The 22,524-nt window shown below is 31.7% G+C and overlaps 1 protein-coding gene across 1 annotated transcript in view; it reads left to right on the top strand.

The window, feature by feature from the left end:
* Positions 1-22,524, top strand: part of COL11A1 (collagen type XI alpha 1 chain) — a 268,654-nt gene that overhangs the window by 67,537 nt on the left and 178,593 nt on the right. Inside the window, exons 5-11 of the mRNA XM_044675498.1 lie at positions 4,945-5,073; positions 12,320-12,472; positions 12,670-12,762; positions 16,008-16,262; positions 16,892-16,954; positions 18,264-18,326; positions 19,839-19,913. Of these exons, the coding sequence (XP_044531433.1) occupies positions 4,945-5,073; positions 12,320-12,472; positions 12,670-12,762; positions 16,008-16,262; positions 16,892-16,954; positions 18,264-18,326; positions 19,839-19,913 (831 nt within the window). The remainder of the gene's footprint in view (positions 1-4,944; positions 5,074-12,319; positions 12,473-12,669; positions 12,763-16,007; positions 16,263-16,891; positions 16,955-18,263; positions 18,327-19,838; positions 19,914-22,524) is intronic.

Raw genomic sequence — 22,524 nt, 5'->3', positions numbered from 1 at the left:
ATCATATATAATGTATATATATATCTCAAATGTGATATGATTTCCTCTTCTTCATGTTATGAAACAAGATCATATTGCTTACACTAGAGAAATATTCATGGAGGAAATAATGGGAAGAATGGTATGGCCAAATCTGCATTTGGTCTCTATCTGTTCCTTCTATGGCAGTAGATATCTTTTATTAACACGTGTCCCTTGAAATTGTCCTTGTTGATAACAGTTAATGTCATTCACGGTTGGTCAGCATATAAAACTGTGTGTGATAGACAAAACATATTCCAAAAATTTTATTTTAGGGAAATTTGAGAAAGAGTCAATATATATTTTTTAACTGTGAGGAGGGGAGGAAGGTAGAGACGGGAAATCAAGGAAGGCTTCACCTGAGTTGAATCTTGAAAGAAGAGGATTTTAAAAGGAGGAAATGAAGTGGGAGTACATTCCCAGTGTGGGAGTAGCCTTTGCAAGTGCACAGAGATAGACAGCAGGATAAACTTGTTGAACAGTGAGTCATTCATTTTGGTGAGAACTCAGAGCCCATAATGGAGAATAATGAGAAATAAATCTGGAAATCTAGGTCCAAGCCAAATTGTAAAGGGCCAAATTTAGATGCCAAGTTGAGGAGTTTGTGTTTTATCCATTAGGCAGTAGCAGGGAAGAGTACTAATGAAACTTATCTATTGTGAATATTAATTTGGTGGCTGTGTAAAACATGGATGAGAGAAGGAAGAGTCCACATATGGGTGGGTTGAGGAATGATGAATTGGGCATGTTAAGACAGAATTACGAGTGGGACATCTAGGTAGATTTCGAGCAATCTGGTGGAAATGAGAGACTATATAGATCCAGGGCTGGGAATATGATGTTATGTGGGTAAAATAATGAAGTATCACTATTTTAGAGGGATCAAAATCACAAATATTCCCTAAGGATACAGAGAGATATTGGGCAAAGGAGACTATGTCACATTAGCAATGATGGTTTGAAGGTGAGAAATGATATAAAGATATAACAAAAATGTATGTATTCCATGCAAAATGGGAAGCTTCTATAGTGAAATTATGAAATAGTAGATAGAATAGTGATATATTGCTGTACTTGAAGATTAAATGAAATATTTGTGAAGTACTTAATACAGAGCCAAGGACATAGCAAATGCTTAATAAATTACCCCTCCCAGCTGAGGTATTAAAAGGTGCTTTGGCCAAATCCTTCTTGGAGCATTTTAGAAAGACATGATTAAAAACCATGAAGGTTTTTCCTTATAAAGTGAGCAAAAGTTTCTTATAAATGCGGGTAGGTCTGCAGGAGTAGATGGAGTACCTTCCAAGGCGAAATCCTAATTCCACTGTCATCTGTCCATATAGCAATTATGTTTTCTATCCTTTAGGGCTGTGGGTTGTTGCAGTTGTGCCAGACAGAGATTCTTGCAATAATACTGTAAGTTCCAACTGCCCAGGTGACTTTGTTTACCTATAAATCCAAACATACCACATGTCATAGTATTAACAAATAATTTAAAGTAAAGCTTAATAGATTTTATAAGAATTTTCTACTTTCTCTTCAAAAATATATTTTATAACTGAATATTAGATACGTGACATAGGACATAATGGTAAAAAGACTGGCAGCATTCCATTTGTTTCATTTGGCATAGGCAGGCATGGGAGTCTGGGCAATTTCTATGCATTCCGAATAGCATATTTTGAGATATTGGTTTTAGCATCATTACTTAAAATATTGATAGATATTATATTCAAATATTTTGTATTAAGGATAATATATATGGAATGCATCAAAATATTTCTTTCCTTAATGTAAAAATATTTGACTCTGAATTAAAGTTCAAAACATTATGATTTTAGCAGATGGAGTCCAAATGCAGACTGAAATATATCATTCTTCACATTGTTTCCTCCATGAGTTTTTTCTAGTGTAAGCAATATGCATTTTGTTTCATGATATGATGAAAAAGTAAGTAGACGTCATATGATAATGTATGTATAACCTATATTATATTACCTGCTTTCTTAGGAAAGGAGAGGGAGAGGAGAAGAAGAAGGGAAAAAAATGTTTTAGACATAAGATTTTTGGACACAGTAAATATGAAACCTTGTTTCTCTTAGATAAGCATATTTATTAAAATTTATTACATATTTAAGACAAATTCTATATATTATATTATAGTTATGGTGTTCATTATATTATGTTCTACATTAAAATAAGTGGCAACAAAAATGAAAAAAAAATTAAAAACCTAGAAAAAATCAAAAAAAGAGACTATATTATATACTGACTATAGCACCTTGGCAAAATCACCTACCCAATGTCTGCCTCAATGTCCTTATTTGCAAAATGAGACCACGCTAGAAGATCTCAAGGTTCTGTTCTCTGAGTCATGATGGTTTTAGACTGTCATTTTTAATAATTTCAAAATCTTCTAGGACAGTTTATAATTTTTTGTGTATGATTGTGGACCCTTTCATCAGTCTACTGAAATCCATGAACTTCTCAGAATCGTGTTTTTATACAAATAACATAAAATATTTCTTTACAAAGGAAATCAATTATATTGTACTGTAGTGCTAAGGATAGGCAGACACATAGATGTACATACACATGTATATTATATTCAAATACCTTCACTCAATGATTATGCACACACAGAAATGTATACACATAAGTGTGCATATGTATGTGAATAATATATACATACTCATTCATGTGGAAATATGTGTATATATAGCTACATATATATTTATCATTTGTGTTCATATATACAAAATTTATTTTTTGAGGCAACTAGGTGATGCAGTAGAAAGAGCACTGGGCTTGGGAGTCAGGAAGACCTGAGTTCAAATACTGCCTTGGATGCTAGCTGTATGACCTGGAAGAGTCATGTAACCTCTATTTACCTCTGTTTCCTTATCTGTTTCAACAGATAATAGACATTTTCAAAGGAAAATTAATCAGTTTTTTCAATAATCATGTGTTTTTTTCATTCTGAACCTGGTAATTTACCCTTGATTTCTAAAAAAATTTTGATTCCAATCACACATGTAAAATCCAGTAGAATTGTGTGGTGGCTATGGGAGGGGGATGGGAGGAGAGGAGGGAAAGAACATGAATCTTATAAACATGGAAAAATATTCTAAATTAATCAATCAAATAAAAATTTCCAAAAACAAATAAATAAATGTAAGTTAAATAGATAAATAAACAAATAAATAAATACATAGAAAACTTTAAGGAAAAAATCTTTGATTCCTCTTGAGTCATGAAAAGCAAAAAAAAAAAAAAAACATGAAGGGAAGAATTTGAGTCAATGATTGGTTAGGTCATAATTTCAAAGGAGTGAAAACATGACAGAGGCACCAACCAGCTCCTTCACTATCACTTGTGTTTTGTAAAAGACTAAATGATATGGATCACCTGCCCCTATGTATGTAATTAGGGCTTTGTCTTATACTGTCCTCCAAACTTTAACACACTTTCATTAGTTCAGTGATTACAGGACATAATAAGCCTTGTGTATTGATTTCCTGAATCAGATTAGTTTTGGACTCCTTCCATAATGAAGTCAAGGCGTTTCTTATATTTGTGTGCCTCCTACATGGAGCATGATCTCCCAGGTTTTACTGATGCCTGCTGGGTGTATGGAATATTCAGGGACCACTAACATCTCTGGTGTGAGGGCTTGCTGAACTCTCCTCATCCAGCCTTGGTGCCCACCTGTCACTCAACTCTCACACTTGACTCTAGTGAAAACAGCAATTGAACCTTGCCAACTCTTTTAGACACTTTAAGGATTTGGATTGATTCAGGGTAGCTATAGCCACGCACATACATTTTATAGTTGTCTGATTTCCTCAGGAACACTACATTTGTTTGATTTTTTTAATAACTGGCACAATGCCTATATTTAGCAGGTTTAAAGGAAATCTGTTCAGATATTCCTGTTATTATATGTTTTACTAAGTCTCTGTTCATTTATTCGAATACCAAGTAATTCAATATGACTACTTTTTAAAAGCCAGCTAGGCATATTTTTCTTAATAAAATAATACTATAATATAATGTTTGACATTAAAATTAAGCATTTTATTATGTTTAATTTTGCTCTTCCTATTTCTCTTAAACACAATTATCTAAATTTGTGATGACTGTGATAAAATTATCTAACTGTATCTACTTTTCATAAAAATAAAAAAGTGTATAAAATCAACTCATTTTAAAAGCTTTATCTTAAATTCTTTGTCACTTTTATGACAAGTGAGTAATAAATAATAAATTCATTCATATCCATCTTGAATAAATGAATATATTGACATTTTAATTTTCAGTGATTTTTCATCTTTTTTTCTCAGAAAGGATGTGTTGTAGTAAATAGAAAGTTGGGCTTGAAGGCAGGAAGACATAGATTCAAGTCCTACATCTGTTACATTCTGACTATAATAGTGGGCAAGTCCATCATTCAATATCCTAGGGAACTCTCTGGGACTTTAGGAGTTGGACATTAGGTACTGATTCACATAATTAGAGGGAATTTCTTCTTCAGCTGTTCTTTGAATGAAATCCCAGGTGCAAGTGAAATTTTTTCCCTTTAAAATTAATGATCATCCATTTGCACTATACAGCATCAAATTATAATGCAATAAAGTTATTTATTCAGACATTAAGTGCTACACAAATCTCAATATATGAAAATATTTCTCGAATATAAAAATTGCAAACAGTAAAAGTCTGATATAACTTATTAATCTCTAACCAAGTTCCTAAACTTCCCTCTTAAATCAAGACTATTTATTCTCTAATTGTAATTAAATAGTTTAACCTATTTGTTTCTGAATGCCGACCTACTTTAGTGAGGGGTTTCAATTAATCTTTACTTCAAGGCATAAAATGCACATCTTCATTTAAAATTAATTTCCCTTTGCTTCTTTACAGGGTGATATCCAGCAGCTATTAATTACAGCTGACCCTAAAGCAGCTTATGACTACTGTGAGCATTATAGTCCAGACTGTGATTCCCCCAGCCCCAATGCTGCTCAGGCCCAGGAACCACATATCGAGGAGGTGAGTATAATCAAATACAACATGCATATGCCCTGTTGTAGCATATTTTTACCTATTTCCTATAATTATTAATTTTTTCTTGGCATATTTTAAAATCAAATTATTAACTGATACCCTTCTCCATACTAGAGCCTCTACTCCATTCTAGGATGTGACGTCCTGGAGCTGAAAAAAGAAGAGGTGTTTTTTTTTTGTTGTTTTTATTGTTATTTTTCTTTTTCAGAATATTTTTAAAAATTAGATTTATTATGTGTCTGGTTTCTGTATGAATATTTGGCCATTGCATGCATGCATTTCAGCTTTTAGTAGAAATCTACTTGAAAGCTATGAATATTAACCTTTTGTTCTATATTAAATCAGCCCTATATACCTCCCATAAATCATGTTAATATTTTCAGTATTTCTCATATATTTGGTTGTTTATATGGTAGAAAGCATTTTGAGCAAGGCATGGGTGGCACATTGCTATAATCACCTCCTGGTGCAGAAGCTGATGCTAGAGGATAGCTAGAGTGCAGAAATTCTGAGTGACAGTAGGGATAAAACCAATTCAATCATCTCTCTCAGCCTAACATCAATATGGTGAACCCTTGAGAGGCAAAGGGCAGTAGGGCAGAAATCAGTCTGCCTAAGAAATAGTAAAATGGCTCAGGTCAGAAAGAGAGCAAGTCCCAAGCAGCAGTGGAATTGGGTCATGAGTGACTGAGAAGCTGCTGCTCTTCTAGTGTAGGTAAGATAGCGAGAACCAGTCTCAAAAAAAAAAAAAAAAAACCAAAAACATTTTGAGATATCAAAATTATCTTGAATTTTTAAAAAATGAGAAATAATTATTGAGATTAGGAAGACGTTTTTTCTTCTTAAATTAACAACATGTATAGCAACATTAAGGAAATTATTTTGTAAAAATGCATAACCTGTGAAAATTGAGTGGTTGGTTACATTTTGAGGTGACTTCACCTATCTTCCTCATCGTGTTTAGGTTCTGCTTACTTTATTACTATTTAGGAAGTCAGAAAAAAAGATGACTTTCCAGTAGGGTACAGTGAAAACATTGCTTTTTGAAAATTTTGGCTTAATAATTTAAAATAATAATAATCATATACATAATTAGCAAAGCTAAAATTTGGCACTTATTTTTCTCATTTGAAATTCTAGGAGAGACATATTTCAGCAATGTTTCTAAGGAGAAAGAAGAAAGTAATTGAAAACAATCATTTTCTTTAAGAACAATGATAAATGTTTTTCAAGCTGGGCATATACATAGTAAGAACTTAATAAATGCTTCATATATCCATCTATTTAGAGAGCCTCAAAATAGCATTTCCAAATGTGAAAATAACACCTATCAGGTTTATTTGTGATGTGACAGAAATATAGATGTGTTTGACTGTTGATTCAAAATTTTCATGAATAAGAGATGCAGATGAGACAATGTCCCATATTGAGAGAAAGATAGCCTCTGAATCAGACCAACTGGGCCTCTTCTAACAAATTTTGACACTGTGACCTTGGGAAATTTACTCAGTATCTCAAGATCCTAGATAATTCTTCAAAGTTATTACTGGGAGATCCTACATAGAACTGGACCAAAAGAAAAGTGAGAGTGAGAAAGAGAGGAGAAATAGACAGGAGAGGGGGAGAGACAAAGAGAGACAAAGACAGGGAGAGAGACAGAGACAAAGAAGCAGAAAGAGTGAAATACCCAGAGAGAGAAAAAAGGCATACACACAGAGAGAGTACAAATATAAATAAATCCTTGAAAGAAGATTGCATGGTTTTAGGGATTAAGACATTTACTTTTTTGCTCAGAAACGAACACAATATTTTCTCTTCTAAAAATACAATATATTATTGCTAGTATTAGTTCAATTTTTCTAAGAAAAATGCATGTAGATATAGAGCAGAGATATTAAATGGATTTCCCTATAGTCTTCCCTTTACCATTAGAATTCACTTTAAATTGAGAATATATAATCATGTAAGAAAATCCTTTTGGAGATCAGCATTGCATTCCAGATAGTGCATTTTTGTCTACAAATATTTCCTTGGATATAATATTAGGATGTGTTATAGAAACTGACTCCTGATCCTTAAGTTTTATAGAAATAAGCAAGATGTCAGAGATAGAAGAATTTCATGAAGATTCTTTCCCAATTTTGTTATCTAGGATATTTTATGGTGAATTTCAATTTATTTTATTTTTTAAGGACATCATATTCTACTATTCTCTTCTTATAATTTGTCCTTAATTTTTTTTTTTCTGGGAATATCAAAGAAACCAAGAAAGGGGAAATTGGTATAAGTGGGTCTGTAGGACTGTTGAATGTAGTTTAGCATTAAGTATTTCAACTCACTGGAATCATCATGAATATATACTATATTGCTATATATATTCTGACATTTATGATATCTGAGTGTCTATGTTGATGACTTTTGAAATCATTTTTCTTCCATCTGTATTCATCTATCTATGTGACATACATACACATAGGGGTAATCTTTATTTCTTTAAGATGATAAGAAAAATAAGAGAGAAACATTAGGGGAGAGGAAATTATTTTTAGAGTAGATTAAGGAATTATTTTTGAGATATGAGTTCACTCTGATTATGGGAGGTATACATCAGCTTTGGTTGTATGTTATAATGCTAATAATTGCTCATATTCTATTCATTTTTAAAAAAAGTTATCTTTTTTTCTATGCTGGGACCCTATGGAGATAGCATAATTTTATTCAATAACTCAAAAACAGCTAGTATTTATCCAGAACTTTAAGGCTAGCTTTACAAAGTCTCTCTTATCTTCAGTAGAAACATGTAAAGAAGATACTGTTATTCCACTTTTATAGATGAGCAATGTGAAGGTGAAAAAGAAGGTTAAGTGATTTGTTGAGGGTCATATAGGTAACATTTGTCTAAAGTGTGATTCAAAAACTCATGATTTTCTTAGACCAGGTCTAGCATTCTGTCTACTTTGATAGTTTTTTTTCCCTTCATATGTAAACTAAAATATTTATTTTAAAGTGCAACTAGCCTTCCACACGTATATTTGATAAAATGCATTTGGTGAAAAAAACAAATTGAACTCTTCTTTTATTGAAACTATATAACAACCAAATAGAACAACAAAGCCTTTTTTTAATTAAAATGGATCATTAACAATGAAAAAAGCTTTATAAAAATCTAAGAATTAGGTGTTATTTGTTTCTTATTTTGCATGCCATTATATTGTAAATTAGCATTTTGAAATGTGGCTCTTCTCCTCAAAGCAAGGAAGTGAACAGAGGATATCTTATTATGGTTGTGAATATTATAAAATCAAAATGGACAGTTACCATAATATATGAATATTAAAATTTATATATCTAAATTTTCATTCATTAATGCATGACTTTGAAAGTTACCACTATTTTTATAAGAATACTCATTATGAACTTCATATTTATTAGCATAATCAGCACAAGTATATTTTATCTTCACGTGGTTTTGGTGTATTTGCTATCCTCTTACTCTCCCCCACTACATTTTCTAATCAATCAGTCAACAAGCATTATTACATCCTACTATGTACCAGGTATCGGAGACATGAAGACAAAATTAAAATTTTTAATCATATTTTATTATAATTTTATCAGTAATGAACTCAGCACAAATTGAATAATCATTTACTATTAATACAAAGAAACTTGGTTTTAATTTTCCTTTTAGGAATAATTTAACAAATTGATTTTGAATTGATTGATATTGAATTAGGTTATGGTTCCTGAGGTTCCTACATAGAACTAAACAAAATACAAGATGAGATAATGTTTTAGAAATATATATTATTGGAAGAAGAGATTATTTTTTCCTTCTTCCTCTTGTTTCCTCATCCTCCTTTCATTTTCATGTATATTATCATTTGTAATTCACCTATATTTATCAGTTTTACCAAGATGACATAATAATATTTATGAAGTTAACCAATTTGAACTGTTGAATAATAGAATTTTAGATTTGGAACTATCTTAGAAATAATCATCATGTCCTTACGCCATCATTTCACAGGTAAGGAAACTAAGACCCAGAGAGGGGAAGTGACCTTGCCAAAGGTCATAACTAGATAATGGCTCAAGTTAGAACTAGATTCCAAGTTTGTTATTTGGAAAGACAGTGTTTCTTTTCAAGCTTATATCAGGCTAGCAGTGAAAGAAACCTCTGTCAATTGCATTTTATATATAGATGTATTTACAAATACATCTGAATATAGAATGTAAGTATAATACATTTAGCATATGTTACATGTTTAACAAATGCTTAACAAATGTTTATTTATTGATTGCTATTTAAATACTCTTAATGTGCCTTCATTTGACTATTAAACTTACTAAAAAATTGTTCCTACTTAAACAGAACTCAAGGGGCAGTTGGGGCCACTTAACATGTTCATAGATATGAATTAAAAAGTATTCTTCCTTAGCTGGAGCTTTCTAAGATCCCTCCCAGCTTAGCAGAATGGAGCTAAGGAGAGGAGAGGCATTAAAAACCACTTTTTTTCAGTATGCTGAGTCTGAAGAGGGATATCTTGCAGTACCCCATCCCTTTGAAATATGTCTCTAGTTCCCAGCCTCTTTTGTGGCAGGAGCATCATTGCATACTCATCAGAGGAAATTCCCTATGAAACCACGCTTGGTTTCAGTAGAGAGAGCTTGGCAAAAATAGATTCTCTCTTACCAGGGGAAAGATAAAATTGGATGTTCTTTAACATTTGTATGAGTTTGCAATCTCACCTTACAAATCTATATATTTTCTTAGTTATTTGGAAATTTTTTATGTGCCTCAAAACTCTTTACTTATTTCCATTTCACTTCAGGAGCCATTAGAAATTCATATGACTTTTAAAGTGGAAGGTTTTGTTTTTAAAATAATTTGTTTTGTTTAATTACTCATTAATATTGTGCACACTAAATTTCCTAGTATATAATAATTTTATGTTGAATATGGGCACTGAATGTAATTTGAGGTATATTTTCTTTTGAAGAAAATGAAAAAAAAACTATTATTGCAATAGTTGAATTTAATGAAAAAGCAAGAATTTTGAAAGAGTTATGTTAATACGACAGTCACAATTTGACTCCTGAAAAAGTTTATGGGAGAACAGCATCAACTTATGTAATTGCTAGTAAAAGAAAAATATTAGTTATGCATTAAATGAAATTATTTCAAACTAGAATCCTTATGGTCATGGAAAAATAATGTCACACACAAACAGAAGAGTTCATTTCCTTATGTGCCAATAGGATACCAGGTTAAGCTATCTAGTATGGCTACACCAGAGAAGTCTGCCATGTTAATTAGAACATTTTTTCATTGTAAAGCAAATCAGTTTCCATAAGGAGGACCTCAGTTTTATCCAGTCTCTGGTTAAAGTCTTCCAACCTACCACCTTTTAAGTCAATAATTTCACTATTAGGTAGTTTTAATTATTATGATTTTTCCCTTTATATTAAGGCTAAAAAAATCTTTGCAACTTTATTAAATTATTCCTGGTTCTGACCTTTGGAACCAGATCCAAAGAGCTGAGTTTCTCTTCCACATGACAGAATTTCAAATATTTGATCACAGCCCTAATTCTCCTTCTGAGCCTTCTTTCGTTTAAGCAATTTACACAAAGTTTTATTAGCTGATCCTCAATGACATAAACTCAAGAGGTTTTTTTTCTATATTTGTTGACCTTCTCTGGGCACTTTCCATTAGTGACTTAGCTGTGTGAACCGAAAACAGTTCTAGAGGTAAGGTCTGCCCCTCTTCATACTCTATAAAATCATATAAACTTTTTGGCTGCAAAGTCAGATTGCTGATTCATATTAACATTGTTATCTCCTAAAACCCCTAATCCATCTCTCTAGACAATCTTCATATATTCAGGCCTCTTCCATTTTATAATTCTGAAATTAAGTTTTTTTGTACCCAGTGTAAAACTTTAGCTATATCTCTGTTGAATTTCATCTTATGAGATTTACCTCAGCATACTTGCTTGGTCCAAAAGCATCCTTGTAGATGCTATCATCTAGGATATTCCCAATCCCTCCTAATCTCAGAAATCTAGAACTAGAAAAGACATCCATCTAGTCCAACCCTTTTATTTTGCAGATAAGGAAAATGTAACCCAAAGAACTTGACTAGCTCAAGTTCAAATGGGCGGTATATATTGGAACCTAGCTCCTCTGAAATCATTATAGTGCCTTCCTATTTATTATATCACATAACTTTTCAATCTTCCTTAGATACTCAAGAGTTATTAATGGTGTCTGTACACATTGGTCCAATCATCTTTCTATTATCCCATCAGAACATGAACTATTTCACTATCCATTATGTGTCATGCATCATAATCATCTCAGGTTTCATAGTTAATTATCACTTAATGAAGATTTTGGAAGATTTATTTTTGGCAGTAAAGATGGTTATTTTTGGCAGTAAACTTGTCTTGGAATGACTTAGTTAATGAAATCGACTCATTTTTGGAAGACCTTCTTAATATATTTCATTCAGGTATGGTGTTTGTAGAAAAGAAATGATATGTACCTATTAAAAATACTATCAGATACTTTCCTCTGAACAGTTTACAATATAGCTACCTGATTTTTTTATCCCTTGAATATCTTAATTACTATTTTAAATTCCTCTTTCAATAAACTTGCTTTTTCATTATTATTGTATTATATTATAGATAAAAATACAATAGTTCTGATTTTTGCAAAAAATAGCAGTAGTGCTTTGCTCCTTAACCTTTACTGTGAGTAAAAGTTAAGATTCTCTCCACCACTGCTAGCATCATATCTTGCTGTTAACATAGTTGCCTGATATTTTTCCTTCCGCAATGTAGTATGCACCTGAAGATATTATCGAATATGACTATGAGTATGGGGAAGCAGAGTATAAAGAGGCTGAAAGTGTAACAGAGGGACCCCCACTAATTGAGGAAACCATAGCACAAACTGAGGTAACAATGAAGCCCATTTTTCTGTGGTGTCCTGCTATTTGTCTTCATGTGGTTTGTCATGTCATTCTTTGTTCATTAAACTCATCATATTCCTTCCATTCAGCCTTTTTTCTCTTTAAACATTGATTGCTTTATTTCACAGGAAAGTTGAAGACTGGCTGATTATTTTTACCTTCCTTTAGCTTTCCTTTCATTCGTACTCACTCCAATTCCCTTTTCTCTTTATTTATGTTATCCATTCCATTTTTCACCACATTTTTCAGAAAAAGAAATCCAATCCCCCAAAGAAGAAGAGGACAGTGGCCAGTAACTCAAAGGGAAAATCCAAAAAGGTCACGCCCCCCAAATCTGAAAAAAATGCATCCAAGAAGAAGAAAAGTTACCAGGCTGCAGCCAGAGGCAAACTAGGGGTCAAGGTAGCAATGAAAAAACAAATCAAGATCTCTCCAAAATCAAGACCGGAAGATCTCTGATAATGAGTCATAGTCCTAACCTAACTAGATTAATAAGTCTCTGGCTAATACCATAACCCAATTAAGTAAATGATTTCTGTAACATTTTTGGTTTACCTAAGATTCTTAATAATAACTTTCTTTTTAAATTTCATCATTAGGCAAATGTTGTGGATGATTTTCAAGAATACAACTATGGAACATCTGAAAGCTACCAGACTGAAAATCCTAGGCGGGTATCAGGACCAAATGAGGTAATATATATTAGAAAAAAAAAAACACTTTATTTGTGATTCTATTTTTATGATATAATGCCATTTGATATATAATATACCTTTTACTCTGGAAGAATTCTATAATCTCTCAAAAATTATATCTTTTCATGTTTTTTGCCAAGGTAAGAAAAATGCTTGTGATTGTTCTCTAGTTCTAAATAACAATTGATTTCATAAGTCAGCCAATTCAGATGCTTTGCATCATACCAATTTCAGTATCATGATACTGAATTGGCAAATTTCTTTTTCTTAATTTTATATTGAAGTGAATGGCCAACATTTCTTAGTCATATTGCAAATGTAGATGATTCAATATATGTAGTTTGGGGGAAAATAAAAGAAAGCAATATAGTTGAGATAAAAATGAATCTAGTGATGAAGTTTGGTTATTTCATCAGTTGATGGATTAAGCACAACATTCTGGCTAACTTTTTGACAAATATGTAATAAATCATACTAAATTTTTTTCAAAGCTAAAATATTCTTATTAAGGGGCTATTGATGACTAATTATAAATGTCTTTCAGATCCATAATTTTAAAAAAATTTAGGAGATGTACAAAAACAGATTTACTACCAATTTTCAAATCATATTTATCATGATTCTTAAATCCAAATGCTGGGGATAAATGCCACAGTTCAATTATAAAAATATTATGGGAATTACTAATCAGAATTTGATCATGAATGGATATAACTCAAAAATATTTAAATAACTTTATGGAGAATTTCTTATTCCTCACCATGAAAATGAAATATGAAAATCATCACCTAGAAATATTTTACTCAGAACCCACAAATTTTAAGGTTAAAATGTATGTTAGGGATTATCTACTTCATCACTCTTTTTTTCTTTTACATATAAAGAAATTAAAGGCTAGAAAATTTAAATGTCTTCTTCAGTTTCCTATAACCTGGAAATGGTAGAAATGGGATGAGAATCCAGACTTTTCCATTTCCAGATAGTGGTCTTTTAACTCCATTCTCATTTCACTATTGCATATTTTTTTCCCTTTCTTCTTCTTTCTCCTTCCCTTTGATCTTTATATTATTCTCTTTTTTCCTTCTTACATTTTTACTCACTCATTTAATTTATTTTCCTACTCTTTGAGAATCCTTCTGACAAAATCTCGGTTAACTGTTTTTAAAAGCTCTTTTGGTTAAAAAATATTTGGTTTAATCACAAAAAAAAACTTTTAACATATGATCTAGCAGAGGACCATTCTATGTTACTGAGCTTCAATTTCAGAAATTACATGAGAGAAACAATTACTTCTTTTTTTCTAACACTTGGCTACCATCTTAGAATTAATACTGTGTCATGATTCCAAGGCAGAAGAGGGGTAAGGGCTAAGCAATGATGATTAAGTAAGTTGTCCAGGGTCACATAGCTATTAGTGTTGGAGGCCAGTTTTGAACCTAGAACTTTCTGTCTCTAGGCTTGGCTCTCAATCCACTGAGACACCTAATTGCTCTTAGAAGTATTTATTCTTAACCATATATTTAAAAAATTGACATATATATATACATATTTATATATATATATATATAATTACTTACTTTGATGCTTAAAGTACTCATGATTTTATGGGCATAAAATCATAACTCACTACACATTAATGGAGTAAGTTGGTAAGCCAGAGATTTCATCATCCAATGGCCAGGGTTTTGATAAAGAAAATTTCTGGAATGCTAGTTAGATGACAGATTTACTGTTTCTTACTTGGTCTAGATTGATCTTTATAATTTCACAAGATTAATTTTAAAAAATTCAAAAGTGTCAAGCATTTAGCAAAGCTGTTAGCACTGATGAAATTGTAGATTTGTGTTCTGCAAACCCCCCCCCCAGAGAATTAAGATACATATTTTGATTGAACAATTTATGTAATATTTCAAAAATATAATTGAGTTGTTAATTTAATAGATCTTTGTAGGTTTTTTCCTTAAACTTATTTAGCACCAAAGAATATCAATGAAATTGTAATAAAAACATGATTTCCATTTCTGTACATTTTATTGGGGGCTAGAAACTTAAGATATTCTTAAGGTAAATGTCTTCCTAATGTCGCAAAATTATCTGTTGATTTTGCCATGAACATCCTAATTGTCAACATAATACTCAGCTCAATTTACAATAGTTTTCTTGTCCACAAGCATTAATTTTGTTATCAAAAAGTCTTTTGCTTCAGTCTGTGATCAAAATATTAGTGTCTTAATTAAGATAATTTTGTGCAAAATAAAAAACCCCACTAATTCAGTGTTATCATTGCAACTAATTCACAATGTTTATAATGCAACAGGATATGATTTAGTAAAGGACACAAATACATTATTTCAATTAAAATCTTGTCCTAACGGTCTGCTGTTTCTCTTAAGGGTTTCTTTTTGACTGTAGAGTGATATATATCTTTGTATCTTGTTTCTGTACATCTCAGTTAAGATACTATTGAAAGAATCGGTAATTTTAATTTACTGGGTTTTTTCAATCTTTCTTAAGTAAACAACAAGAAGATGCAAGGATTCTATAAAGATATAGAAATTTTCAACTTAATCTTCAATGAATTCTGCAGACTCCATTTAGTATTTCACTTGCTTTCCATCAACCCCCAAAAAATTATGTTGTGGGAATTTATACTCCTCTGGTTGCTAAATGTTCTGCAAAATCATTACAAATACATAAAATATTATATATATACATATATAATATTTTATATTTAATTATATTTATTAACGTTGAAATGTTTAACCTTGCATTGGATGTTCACAGTAGTAAAAAATACCAAGCTCATCAGTCGAATAGTTGTACTTCCTAAAAGTATTCTGTGTGGATTTTTTACGAAGTATTTTATCTATGTTTTCATGTTGAATTTACAATTTTACTTGTTTTAAATTTGACCTTGAACATATGAAACTAACCATGGCAGTTTACAATTGGACTGGCAAATAAATACACATGCTGAACTTCATGTGAGATATTTGCAAAGTTCCCTAGGAAAGTAAACAACTTGAAAGGAGTATTTCTTTCACTTTATTGAAATACCTTTCAATTTTCCTGAAAGGCTAAGCTTTCTAGGCCTTCAGGTATCAAAAAAAAAAAAATACCTACTAGAATATAACTGACCTAGCTTCTTATGACATACTGCCATCTGGTATCAACAAATGCTCTAATTGCTTTACTAACAATAACCCTCGTGTTCTCCAATCCTTTACTGCTTGAATAAATAGCAAGATCCAGTTGAAGAAGTATTTACTGAAGAATACATAACTGGAGAGGATTATGATTCCCAGAGAAAAACAGTCGAGGATAACCAATATGAAAACAAAGGAGTAGACGGCAGGGATTCTGATCTTCTGGTAGATGGAGATTTAGGAGAATATGATTTTTATGAATATAAGGAATATGAAGATAAACCCACCATTCCCACTAATGAAGAATTTGGTCCAGGTGTACCAGCTGAAACTGATATCACAGAAACAAGCGTAAGTTGGTATCAGGCCAAGCATGACTGTCTTTTGTGTTTGTTTTTAAATCTTTTCACATTGATCTTATTGTTCTTTCTGCCCTGTGATATTAACTTTTTCTTTTGCTTTCCAAAAGGATTATGAATACAAACCAAGACAAAATACTCTACTTGCTTTTCTCCATAAGTCTGAATACCTATGAAATTTCCTTTTTCTTATGAAGTTAATTTCAATAATTAAAATTTTAATTAAAAGTTCAGTTTAAAAAATTTTAAATAGTAATATGTTTCCATATTTCTAAGGTTAAAATTATAATGCCAATTTGCCAAGATTAACTCTATATATCTTATTATTCTAATATTTAATTTAATAAAAGTTCAAATATATCCATTGAAATGTTAAATTTAGATACACAAGACTATTCCAGTATATTCTGATGAACACAATCATTCAAAATCATTTATGGATTTCAAAAAAATTCTATTTATTTACTCTATTTATTTTTTATATATCTAAATGATATTCTATCAAAATGATACAAAATGTATTTGTTTCAAAATGTTGAACACATTGCAATCTATCTTAATGGCAAGCTGTTATGTTTAATCAAACTTATTTAGCCTTTATTTTAATTTTTCTTTGGACAGATACATGGTCATGGTGCATATGGGGAAAAGGGACAGAAAGGAGAACCAGCTGTAGTTGAACCTGTGAGTATTCAGGAAGACAGTTTAATGTGATTTTGTTATATCATATTAAAGATATATTTTGCAAAGTGTTTATAATTTATGATGTGGCCAATTATTAAATGGAGTTTGGTGATATAAAAGTCGTACACAGCAAATTTAAAAAATACAAACAAACCTGAATTTCTAGAATTTCTAACAGATTTTGTGATTCACTGAATGTTTCTTTGGGTTTATATAGTTATCCAGCATAGATTCTTAGCTATATAATTATATGCTATGACCATAGGACCCCCCCTTTAGCATCTAACTTCACGAACCTCCTTATTTGGTCCATACAATGCTATAGACAGGGTCACAATATTTTACAGGCATAATCAAAGGCATGGGATTCTCTTGCATTTGTAAAAAAGGAGAATAGTCATCTAAAGTCCCTCGGGCATGAATGTAGCTTCCATAGAGCTTGAAACAGTGGCATCAAATCAGGTTTTGTAGCTTGCTAACATCATCAGAAGATACTCACAACTTTTGCCAACAGATCTGGGATGGGGATGGTTGGGGGAGAAAGTTGTAGAGAGTATATAATTTATCCTAATTTTTATATTTGATAGGATCGTAGATATAGAGCTAAAAGGGAATTTATAGTTAATCTAGTCCAACTACCTTCATTCCAAATGGGGATAAACTGAGGCCCAGGCAAGTTAATTGATTTGTCAGAGTTTAGAAGGAAAGTGGATATCAGAAGTGGGACTTGAATCAAGGTCCTCTGACTCCAGAGCCAGTAGTCATTCTGCTGTACCATGAAACTTAGGAAGATTAAATGACTTATTCCAATTTATGTGGTCAGAAAGCAGCAAAGCTGAGATTGGAACCCACATCTTCCAATTATTGAGCCAGTAGTCTTTTTATTACACTATATTAGAAAGAATTTAAATCATGAGGCTGTCTTTTGGAACTAATTGTGAGTCAAATTCTGCACAAAGAGCTACCTACTCTTTCAAGTACTGCCTCTAATGCAGGTGGGCTATGTGACCATAGAAAATTCAGATACAGACAGAGGCAGGCAGTGAGCGACAGAGATAAACACAGAAAAAGAGAGAGAGAGAGAGAGAGAGAGAGAGAGAGAGAGAGAGAGAGAGAGAGAGAGANTTAAAATCTGTCTTGATCAATGAATTACTAATGTTTGTCTTTGAATTGATGCATTTTAAAACTTTTCCATAGATTATTGAAATCTTTATTTCAATATATTTATAAAAATTAAAATTAAAAGCATTTTATGAATAATGATGAAAATAGTAATAAGATATTGGACTTGTAACTTATTTCTTCCTAGGGTCTTATGGGTCCTCCTGGTTTGCAAGGCCCCACTGGACCTCCTGGTGATCCTGGTGAGAGGGTAAGTTGTTTTCTTCAGAAGTGCCCAGTAAATACTGCAGGAATTAAAATTAGTTCTAAAGGTATCACATATATTCTGGAGAAGAAGCAAATTATTGACTAAACATTGGGAAATGCTGATTTGCCTTTTCTAAATATAGATTAAGATGTGATAATATTTCACTTATCATAGTCAGGAGCATCACCTAAATCACTTATTCCTGACTAACTTAAGTGCTTTAAACAATGAAAACCAATACTACATGAAAACCAGAAAAAAATAAATATTTAATTTAAATGATTATTTACCTGAAAGTCAGAGCATCAGAGATACAGAGCATCATAGGAATTAGGATGACTGAATTCAGAAGAAACCTCATAAATCATCTAGCCCAACTGCTGCTACAAAAAGCATTTGCAACATCCCTAAAAATGGTCATTTAGACTTCTCTTAATGGAAGAACATTACCTTGAAGCAAAAACATCATCATCAACAACAAAAACTGAGATTTATAACCACTGCTCTATAATTTGTACTGATTTTTTTCTCTTTTGCTATTTAGAATCAAGCATAATTCCTTTCCTGAAGTACTGACTCTAGGCTTCATTTTAAAAGAATTATCAGTTAAATTTTGAAAATAATTTGAAAGTAAGACAATGCTGGAAGAGAAAACTGTTTAGTCTTTCCAAAGAAATTCTCATTTGCATCTGTGAGAGGAGGACATTTGGAATACTAAGTTAATTTACTAGAAAAGTGACTATTAAAAATGAATAAAACTTTTTATATTATTTGTGTGGATTGCATTGAATTGGATTATTTTAATATTTTGATTTTTATATGTTTCCCCCTTGCTTCATTGGGATAAAAAATAAGTACCTGAACTAAAGTTTCAAAATTAAAATAGCTGCATTGAGGTATCCTTAGCTTAGTCCACAGAAATGACCACTCTTTCATCTCATTGACTATGTTGTATTAATGCATACATGATACTCATTCATAAAACTTCTCAAAAAAAGATGCACTGGGGGCAGCTGGGTAGCTCAGTGGATTGAGAGCCAGGCCTAGAGACGGGAGGTCCTAGATTCAAATCTGGCCTCAGACACTTCCCAGCTGTGTGACCTTGGGCAAGTCACTTGACCCCCATTGCCTACCCTTACCACTCTTCCACCAAGGAACTAATACACAGAAGTTAAGGGTTTAAAAATATTAAAAAAAAAAAAAAGGTGCACCTAGTCTCTCAGCTCATATAGTTTACAACTAAATCAAAGTTTAGGGTAACTTAAATATATATATTTCTGTGGATATTACATCTTAGACCATTATTAAAACCATCTTTGGTTATAGCAAAATATATATATGTGTGTGCATATATATGTATATTTATATATCCAGTTCTTGGTGCATTTGACAAACAAAAATATAATTAAACAGGAAAGAATGAAGCAAAATAACTACCTTGTATAATATATTGTTATATGATAGTCTACATTTAATGAGTATGAAATCTTTAATGTTCTTCATTTCCACACTAAGGGACCAGCTGGACGTCCTGGCTTACCAGGGGCTGATGGCTTACCTGGCCCTCCTGGCACCATGTTGATGTTACCAGTAAGTATATTTATTTTTATATAGCTATCGAGTTATTGGTGCTCTGTTTTATGTCAGAAAAAACTTTAAAAGTCAAAGGAGATTTCTTTTAATTAAAAAAAAAACTTTAAAATTAGAGTTTGGGGAGAGTCATAGGTATGGAATACACCATGAATTTTCAGATAAGAACACTGTTTGTTTGTATTGCTTAATTTTTTTTGCTTTGTTACAAGAAAATACTCTAATAATCTTGAAATTTTTGTGATGTTGAAACAAAGCATATCAATAGAACTTTTTAAAAGGTCTAGTATTTGATTTCAGGAGAGAAAAAGTGAAACTTCAAAAGTTAGGTAAAATGTCAACAAATTCAGTGAAATTTCTTGAAATGCCTTACTTAGTAAAAAATCCAATAACATATTTATGATTTAATTTCTTTATTCAAACCTCTAAATGGTTTTATTCTCTCCTGCCCATCTCTCCTACCTGTGTAAAGTGTTGATATTCATAAATAACATTAATAATATTACCAACCACTCATTTTTCTTTGGTTATTATATGTGACCTTGCATTCAAAGACTCATAATCTTATTAGTGTCCTATTGAATTTAATTGGTAACAAGATTAGAAAGAATATGCTCTGAATTCAATTCAGCAAAGAAAAAGCACCTATTTGAAGATTCAAAGGTTTGAAAAATGTAAAGGGTAGGTCCTCTAGCATATTACAATTTTTCTCTTTTCTTTAGAATTAATTTAATATGCTTTAGGTCATCCCATTAAGGGATGTTACAAATGTGTCTTTCTTTAATAAAATTAAATGTGTGACAATCTGGTTAATAGATAAATTAAGGGGTGATTGATCTCTTAAACTAATTATTTGACTTTTGCAGTATATGGTAGCCCATTCCAGTAATCCCTGATAATGGGATCCATTGATTTTGAGAGTTCTGAACTTTAATAGTGCGAAAGGCAGCTGCATAAGCAGGGCCAAATCATTTCAAGTATGAAAATTGCAGCAGGTTAAAACTTCTGTGCCCTTCAATATTGTGTTTTGGCCCATTAATAGATTCTGTGCTTCCAGCCTGGGCAAGAGAGGGAGACTCAGTATCCTTCCCCCAAAAATATTTACATTGGAATTATTCTAAATCTAGAGTTTCACTGGTTTATTTAAAGTAGTATTCAATTAGAAACACATTTTTTTAAAAATAGTATTTATAATGCAGAATAAACATGTGTAAACTAAGAAATTGGCTCCAACCATATTCTGATAGTTTAAGAATTTACATATATATCTAAGGATCAACATAAATCAATCGACAAATATTTTCTAAACACCTTCTATGCTTTAGGCATCATTTAGAACCAAAGGGCTTCAAAGGTTGTGTAGTCATCCCCCTCATTTTATAGAAGAGAAAACCCAGAGCGATTACTTACCCAGATTCCAAAAATAGCCAGTGGCAGAGCCAGGATCCAAACATATGGTCCTTTGATATCAAATCTTGCAATTATTCTACTGTCTATGTTGCCTCCGAGGTGGATGAACTTCTCTAAGGTCACAAAATGGAAGACTCTTCAAACCCTGTTTTCACAGGAATTTGAAGATCTTACGATAAAGAGAGACTTTATAATTTATAATTGAACCAGTGAGCCAGTCCTTTCAAAACTCTTTCAACAGCAAAGGACTAGCTTGCTTAATGACCTTTACCAAATAACTGATGTGTTCTCAAAATATATTATAATACTAGTCCACTAGTAGTAAAAGGAGTAAAATTAACAAACATTAACTACCTATTGTAAAAAGAAAAGGTGTCAAACTCCATCAGTTTTGAACTGTTACAGAACCAAATTAAAATTTAATTGGTAAATGTTTAACAAAATAAATAAAAATACAATATAATATTGATTAATGGTTTTTTAAGTCAAATACAACTTTTAGGGATATGTTCCTGATTAAATTTGAAACCATTGTTCTAGAGAACAAAATGCTCTTTATTAGGAGAGATATGAAGGGTGACTAAACATAGGCCCTGCCTTCATGGAGATTATAGCTTAGTAAGGAAAGAAGATATATACACAGGGAACTATATCAGATCATAATGTTTAACAAGTGTATTAGAAATCTACAAAACAAAAAGTTACCTAAGACTTCACAGAGGAAAGGTTGTGGGTCCAAGGAAGGACTCATGGAAATGGTATAATACCATGACCTTGGTGTAGATATAGAATTAAGCTTAATTAAAGGAAAGAGTGAACAGCATTTGTATAAACTTTGAATTTTAACTTTTCTCTGGAAATTTTGAATTTAATTGGCCAGAAATTCAATTTTTATTAAGTACTTACAATGTGCAGGACACTGCTCTAAGCCCTTGAGATATAAAGAAAGAAAGAAAAAAATCTCTGCCATCAAGGAATTCACATTCTAATGGGGTAAACAGAGCAAAAGGAGACAGAGAGAGTAGGGTAAAGACCTCTGTCATTTCTATTTGAACTGATTAAAGGAAGCCAGGAAAATTAGAAGGCAAAGGTGAATACAAATAACTGACTTCAGTACTTGCATATGATATTTTCTTAGAATGCACAAATTAATGTCTTATTCAGGTAGTTTCTTCGAAATTAAGTTCAATGAGATATAAAA

This window comes from Gracilinanus agilis, chromosome 4, assembly GCF_016433145.1.
Source record: "Gracilinanus agilis isolate LMUSP501 chromosome 4, AgileGrace, whole genome shotgun sequence".
Classification (NCBI taxonomy): Eukaryota; Metazoa; Chordata; class Mammalia; order Didelphimorphia; family Didelphidae; genus Gracilinanus; species Gracilinanus agilis.
The sequence above is the reverse complement of the archived record's forward strand: the minus strand, read 5'-3'. Positions and strand labels throughout refer to the sequence as shown.